Genomic DNA, 8,553 nt, shown 5'->3' with positions numbered 1-8,553 from the left:
CTATTAAGTTATTTTCATTTCATAATACACTATCACTTCAGTAGCTAGAACTCAATGACAGATGTCTTCTCACAATAAGAGCAAGATATACTATTTAATATAACAGACACTCACTGAAAGAATTAAGAGCATCAGCTCTTAAATCTGAAAATACTAGTTAATCATGATAAGATAACTTATAACACTATACACACTTCTTCAATTTGAACACACTCTCTTTAAATCAATATCAATATCAACATTAACACTGATACTGATATCTCAACTTCTCTTAAATCTACACTGAATGAATTATGATGTATAACAGCTCAAACTGATGAACTTCTTCAAGTGCTTATTAAAGCAGTATATCAAGAAGCACTCTGATTTCTCTCAGAACTATATATAAGAATCAACATCTCAGAATGCTTAATTAATAATAATAATACTCTGCAATTTCATGAATAATACTAAGTCTCTCACTTCAAATTCTTACATATCTGAATAATGCAAGAGATGCATAATTTGTGTATTACTGACTATTCAGATTATAAGTAACTGTATTAAATAATCTCTTGAGAGTTCTACTTTTCTGAGATATTAAACAGTATCAGATATTTCATCTGAAACTATAACTATTATTCTTCTATTATCTTATGAAAGAATCATAGAGAAGACTTACTGAAATTACTCAATATCTTTAATAGAATCTAGTAAGATATAGTAATTGACTTCACTATTAATCTCTCTGAGAGTAAGAGTTGTAAGAATATTTTAATTATTATTAACTGATTAAGTAAAGATGTAATATTGAAATCTTATAATAAGATAAATACTGAATAAGTTACTGAAGTCTTTCTACAGAGCTTATTCTATCAGATATATAAATTACTGAGATCTATAGTATCAGATTATGACTGTCAATTCATGAGTATTCTTTGAATAAGAATCTATCAAGTTCTTAAAATTATATATTATTTATCAACTGCTTATCACTCTGAGATCAATGATGTATCAGAACAGATACTTTCAGACTGTAAAGAATTATCTTTATAAGTTCTGTAATTACTTATAAGATGTTTGATATAATCTTCTTCTACATACAGAGATTGCTATCAATAACTCAGATACTATTTCAATAGATGTAAGCCTGTTCTTTCTTATACACAGTTATTATATAAAAGTGTTAAATCTTCTAGAGATTACACAGTTCACATCAAACTCTCACAGTTCAATTTAAATTACTGATAATATAGTAATAAAGCTCTGAGATACTTATCACTGAGTAGAGGTCTTTATGACAAGTGCTAAATAAGATTAAGAGAACTGAATTAATGTTCATTAAGATCTCACTGAACAATATAAGATAGAAGACTTGATATGATTGGATCTTAAGAATATACAGATCATATACTCATCTCATACACTGAATTATTACTATGTCAAGTATGAAGTGATAGAAGTTTTAAACAGTCATAACTACTATCTTAATACATTATCAGAAATTTATAATATCTTTCATACAAGCTTGTTTCACTGCATTATCATGAATTCATTTTCTTCTTAACTGACTTCTGACTAGACTGACCGTGTAACTGTGTCTGAGATCAGAATCAAACTTTACAGTTATTATATTATCTAAAAGTATTACTTCTGATTATAATTTATATTCATCACATTGATTTCAAATCATATTATCTCAAATATTAAAGATCTCAGATTCACTTTTTAAATAAAAATCTAGTCTTATATAAAGAATATATTTAAATTCTTAGTTATATTTTAATTCTGATCTCATTATTGAGAATAGTATTAAATAAGATTATGAAATCATTTCTCACTTACATAATATTATAATATAGTGCTTATTTGTTGAAAATTTAATAAAGAGTATTATCAAATATTATTTCTTTTCTAAATACAGATCATAATTTATATAATTTTAATTATAAAAAAAATATAAAATATAAAAAATCAATAAAAAAACAAAAAACAAAACAAAAGCAAGAAAAAATCACAATGAAAAAAAAATAAAAAAATAAAAAAATAATAATAATCAAGATAGCAGAGCTGCAGTATTCTTAAAATACTCACTTTTCAGAGTCTTTGCAATGTTCATTATTAACTGTGTATCTCTCAGAGTGAGAGTAACACAGCTGTAATAAGTTATTATTTTAATATCATCTAATAAATAATCAGAATATATCTGTATAAATGTGAATAAGTAGAAAATATTCACTTAAAAGATGTGATCAGAGTGAACTCTACTATCACTTGAATAATAATAAGAATAGAATACTGAAATTGATAATTTTCTTTATCAATTTCATAGACAAGATATGTAAAGATAGTCTTAAAGAATATAAAATCTCTCAACTTTGATAAAAATAAATCTCACAAAGAGACTCTATTTTCATAATGTCAGAGACTGAGTATTATTAAAAAGCATTACTTTTATACAATGTATATACACTTACTGCAGTAATTCATTCTCTGTGTATATAACTGAGAGTTACAGCTTTCTCATGCTGCATAACTCTTCTTGAGATGCTGTTATCACTTTATAACTTACACAGTCTCTCAGTTCAGTACACACTGTATATATATAGCTCTGTGTGCTAGAGCTGTGTTAATTATTATAGTCTGACATGATACTCACTTTTCATGAGTCATGTTTTATTTGAAAGAGAGGAAGAGAAGATGTAACTGTTGTTTTATTAAGAGAAAATAAATAATTAGTATTATTGAATATAATTTGATTCTTGTGAATTTGAAATTTGATTAGTCTATACTTTGAGAGTTTCTAAGAGTGTTTTAATAGTTTTCATACCAGCTTAAAATTAGTAATGAGTTGAAGAAGAAGAGAAAAGACAGAAGAAAGAAATAAGAATAACTTATCTTTATAATATAAAAACAGAGAATTGCTGTAATCATTCTCTCTAGTAATAAAGATCTGTTTTCTGCATGTATTCATGATTGTGGCGGGCTGCGCCCGATCAATTATATAGACTATTTCATTACACTTCATAGATTCTTCCACTCCGCTTCATAGATTCTTCCACTTCACTCTTGAACATGTACGCTCTGATTCTCGGCCATTCTCGATCACCGATTCTCGGCCGCTACAAACACATATAGATTCTTCCGCCCTGAAGCTTCACTGCATACATCATCATATATGTGTATAAATATCCACTCTGATTGCTGATTTCTACACTTTCTCTTTCTTTCCTTCTCTAACATTTTTCTCTTTGTTATATAAGACCTATCAATATTATATCAATCTATTCAGTGTAGGTCTCTTATACTAGAAAAATGTTCATCATCTTCTTATTAGAAATAATTATTCATTGAGATATCTGAACACATAACAATGTGTAAGAAATAGAGAAACAGTCAAACAGTTAATCAGACACTGAGTTTCTAGATAGAAGCTTGCTCATCAGTCACTCTGACTCTGCAATAAGATCTTATGAAGAGAGTAAGATCTTATAAGAGAATATCAGTGAAAGATCTGAGAGTTCTGACATCTCAGACATATGAGATATTCATATAATTACACTTTCACAGATATCATATATCTGATAATTGATATAATCATATTTAATGATAATATGAGAGAACCTTTGAACACAAGTATAGAAGTGATACCACAGTGGTTCTGAGCAATGTTGAAATTACAACAGTAATAAATAGCTGATATGCATGCAACTTAACAACTCTAATACAAAAAGATTCAACAATTAACTCATGTGATTTCAACATCTACAGAATTGAATACAAAAGCACTGAAAGAATGCTTAGATGCTTTCACATATTTTAATACTTTCAGTCTCACTCTCTACTCACTCATGGAGAATGAAAATGCTTGTGAAACTGAGTGTAGATGAAGATGCCATCAGTTCATTAACTAATCAAGATTGATATATCAATGAATGATTGAAGAATCACATAAAACAGAAGTTTCATTCATAGATGAAAGTATGTGAATCAGTATTGTGAATGTCTGACAATATTATGAAACATCTTGATATTCTGTTCTGAGACACTGTTATATAACAGAAAGTATTAGATTGATTACAGAGTGTCTGACAGAGGAACACTTCTCTTACAACATTCATTTCTGACTTCAACATCAAGATTCTAGAAGCAGGTGATTAATCTTGAAAGAATTGAATAAAGATTAGCATGCTTAAGAAGATATTGACTTTCAAACTCTTACAGACTCTTATAAGCATAGACAAAGACTAGACTTATGAAGACTTCTACACACAGCTCTGAATATTGAATGACTATCTTATCAAGCTCAAGAGTATACAGAACAGTGACAGAAGATGTTACATCTCAGTGACTTATACACTCATGTCAAAGAACAGTAATGATGCAGATGCCATGAACTGAATAGATTTAAATGTCTATGTATAAGCAAGAGTTTCTGCTGTTTAAACAGGCTTCTGAGTCTCTGAGATCACTCTCAAAGAAGTCACTGATCAATATTAATATAAAGTGTGCATCAACTGTAATAGGTGTAACATGATGAAACCGAAGCAGTGGCTAGTCAGCGGTGTCACATAGAGATAGTTGTTTGAGAAGCTGTATAAGTGAGCTTGACTATCTTGCTTGAATAGTGAGCTTGTAGACTACAGAGTTATTGTGAGAATATCACAGATATGATACTTAGTATACTAAGAAGATTGTATAAAGAATGCAGTAACTCTCATATATATTTCAGTAGAAGAAAAATGAATTACTGACTTCTTTGATAAGAAGTCAGCATCTAACTATTCTATATAGACAATGAGCAGATACTCTTCTCTTATTCTATAAGTGAGAGTAGTCAGAGTGATACCTCAGTAGCATCTCACTGTCAAGAAAGAGTAATCTGCTGATCTTATATAGAAGTGAGATTCTTATATTTATCAATCAGATCTTTCTATAATATATCTGAATGATATCATAGAGTGATTGAAAACTAGTTCAGATAAGATGAAATTATCTATATAAAAGCAATGAGCTGTGTGAAACTGTAGCAAGGTCTTAACACAGCTGAGAATGTGATAATGCTCTTCTCTTTAAGAGTATAGTCTCAATATTCTCAAGATTACTGAATTGAGAGTTATCTTTGTTATATAGTAATAGTTATTAATAGATTAACAGTGTGTATACTGCACATGATATAAAGAAATAGATGAGTTTTTCTACTAACTGTGTAGATCTTTCTTTTCTCATCTTTATTCAAATCAAATGCATGATAAGTGAGTTCCTTATATATCAATTTAAAATATGAAAAATGTAGTTAATAAGTGACTTGCAGATCTCTCATCATATTCTGTTCTATATATGAAATTCTCTGTAAAAGTGGTGTGTTTTAGAGACAAAGCTAACAGTAGTGACAGGATTTTTTGAAAAGATTCTCTCTCTCTGTGACATATTTTTCTTCTTCTCTCTCTCAATTGCAACAGTGAGTGCATGAGAGTATCATTCTTAGAAGACAATAAAGGACTTATTCTGATGTTTTCTAGTGATTAAATGTCTTTGTGGTGCAGCTGCAGCCTCCATGACTGTCAAGAAAGCCAGGTTGGAGACAGAGACAGCAGTGTCAATGAGCTGCGGGAGCATCACTCTCATTGTCACATCTCCTCCTTCTCCTGCATCTCTTGCGGCTGCGGCGGTAGTAGCTGTGCCTTGCAGTGAGGTGTTGTTCCTTCTGCTGGCTGGTTTGTCTGTGTCTGGTTCATTCCCTGCCCCCTCTGCCGCTGTTGTGATGCCGCCCCCCCCCTCAACCAACACAGTGATGTATGACCCTGTGTGATCATTCAGAGAGGACTCTGAGAAGAGCTTGATTCTGGGGACAGTGGCTCTGAGAAGCTCAATCTGTAGTTCCTCTTCTGTGGCATGTCTGAGCCCTGCTCAGAATGCTGCTGAGTTGAGTCTGTAGAGTCCTGTGATTTCTTTATCTTCTCTCTGTGAGAAGGCTCTGATGCAGTCTCTGACCAGCACTGTCACTTATCTGTGCTGTGCTAAGCAGCTGAAGAAGAGGAGGATTTTATACATCTGTTTCTTCTTTCACTTCTGTTATTTTCATTGTATCTGTAACAATGACTTCTGTCTCTCTGTAAGTATTATCTCACAGAAAGATATTGTATCAGCTCTGACAAGAAGCTCAGATACTCAAGTAGTACAGAGTGAGAGTCTCAGAGCTTTAAGTATTGACAGATTCTGTCAAGACTGAAGAGATTTCTCTTACTCATCTATAAAAGAAGATGAAAGTGTGAATCTCTGAGATGAAAAAACATCTCAGAATAGCTGACTCTAAGAAGAAGTCAGTCAGCATCACTGTTAGAAGTGCTGCAGAGATTAATTACTGATTGAAGAGAATCTCACTTCAGTTGAAGCAGATGACTGAGATGCTTTATAAGTTGATAAGTTGATAATTTCAGCATCTCTCATACTCTTCTACAGCATGCATGCTCTTCTGCAGCATGCTTCTCTGCAGTGCTGCAGTGCTAACTTCTCAGCAGATAAAAGTGTCAGTGCTAGAGACTTCAACAGTGAAGAATGAGTTTAGTGAGAATGTAGTTATTAATGAGTAGGCTCTGAGATTTCTTCTTTTTACTTTTTCAGCAGGCTGTGACCTCATTAGAATAGTAGTGATCTGTGAGTTAATAATATTAATCTTTTTATTGATTTCAAATATCTCTTTTCTCTAACTGCTTCAGGAATTTTACACTTGTATAGTCTTATTAAACTTCTAAAAAATCCTTTGAGAGAAAATAGAAGAAGAGTGCTACAGAGCTCATAAGATGTCAGCTTATTACTGTAAGATCATCTCTAAAAAAACTCTTTGAGAAAAAATGAGAAGTCTCAAGCAGTATTTCTTATTCAATATCTCTGATATATAATAGAACAGTCTCTACTAGCTGTCTCATAGCTTACAATCTCTTTCTCAGTATTTTTCAAATACTCAAGTGATTCTCATAAATATTCTGATAATGAATAATCTTCTCATTTAATGAGATATTGAAGCTTATTATAATATATTCATTTATTCAATATTTTCTTTATAAGATATTCAGTATCACTCTCAATCTTAATATTATTCAGTCAAGATGACTCTGCTCTGAGATGTTACTTATAGAGCTTTAAATAGAAAATATGAAAAACAGAATGAATTGATTTCAATTCTGTGAGTAATTTCAACTTATATATCTGCTTATTCATTACTCTTATTACTGAGAAAGATTCTAGTCATCACTTACTGAGCTTCTTATATAGTTTTATTATCTTGATATTCTTTGCTGAAAGTAGTACTTAATCCTCTATCAAGAACTTCATTGAAAGATGTTTTCAATTATAGTATTTTATCTACTACTTCTGAGTATGATAGATGCTTTTCATCATCTTTTCATGAATTTTATTCAAAAGTTTTAATCTTACTTTTACTTCTAATACTGAGAGATACTCTGTTCTCTGTATCTGTTTAATATTCTAACTGTTTATCTCTCTCTTTGAAATGTTATCTGTGATGTCACTGAGTAATGAAGAATTATATTCATAATAAGTATAGAAGAGAGATATCTTTAAGATTACATTCTTTGCATTATTAGATATGAATTCAGCAGTTAGAAGATGTTTAAGCTAATCATTCTGATAATATAAATAGAACACTTAAAGATGCTGTTCTAGTGTCTGATTCTAGTGTTCAGTCTGATCATCTGTCTGTGAATGAAATGTGATACTGAGAAGATGCCTTATTATAAGATGATAGTAAAAAGCTGATTAGTATTTACTGATGAAGAGGAATTCTCAATCTGTTATTAATAATTTCAGAGTACTGTGATCATGAATAATGATATCTAAAAACAGGTCAGTCAATTCAGAGGCTTTAATCTTTTTATAAGTAGAGATATATTTGATTATCTTTATGAAACAGTTAATAATAATTAAAATTAAGTCATATTCTTTGACTCTTGTTGACTTCAGCAGGTCAACTATGAAATTCATTAATAGATTCTGTTATGAGCTCTTTAAGACAGATAGTGATGTCAACTCACTGTATTACTTATATCACAGAATCTTTATTCTTTGACAGATATTATAAGTCTTAATATACTCTTTGACATCTGCTCAGAGCTTGTCTTAAATATATTTATGTTTTAGAAGCTTCTCAGTCTTCTCTAGCCTGAAGTGTCCTGTATGAGAATCATTATAATGAATTCTTAATAACTTCTGACACACTGCTCTGCTATAAGAGATGAAGACTGAATCATTCAGCAGTAGAAGTTCACATTCTTCTAGTTACTAGTGACTTGATTTCTTAGCAGTATCATCTCACTCAGAGTCTGTCTCTTTCAAGTTCAAACCAGATTCTTTCTTCTTCAACTTCTGAATTTAAGCTGCAGTAAAGATGTTCCTCTTCTATAACTTATCAATGAATTTCAAAAGTAGTCAGATTGAAAGATTGTAGATGATTTCATTCTTTATCAATTCAATAATAGTAAGATATGATACAAGAAGCTCATGATCTTCAGTGTCAGTTCTCTGTGAGATCTGAGTTTTCTTTTCATCTTCTAT

At 30.7% G+C, this 8,553-nt stretch overlaps 1 protein-coding gene across 1 annotated transcript; it reads right to left on the bottom strand.

The window, feature by feature from the left end:
* Window positions 1–5,463: 5,463 nt before the first annotated feature.
* On the bottom strand, window positions 5,464–6,463 carry BDBG_17253 (uncharacterized protein; the record flags this gene model as incomplete). The annotated part of the gene is made up of 2 exons (XM_031725017.1): window positions 5,464–5,839; window positions 6,432–6,463. The coding sequence occupies 2 exons, from the start codon at window positions 6,461–6,463 to the stop codon at window positions 5,464–5,466; spliced, it is 408 nt and encodes a 135-aa protein (XP_031578913.1).
* Between the last annotated feature and the right edge of the window lie 2,090 nt (window positions 6,464–8,553).

Source organism: Blastomyces gilchristii (assembly GCF_000003855.2).
Source record: "Blastomyces gilchristii SLH14081 genomic scaffold supercont1.11, whole genome shotgun sequence".
Taxonomy (NCBI): domain Eukaryota; kingdom Fungi; phylum Ascomycota; class Eurotiomycetes; order Onygenales; family Ajellomycetaceae; genus Blastomyces; species Blastomyces gilchristii.
Note: the sequence above shows the minus strand (reverse complement) of the source record. Positions and strands in the feature narration are given on the sequence as shown.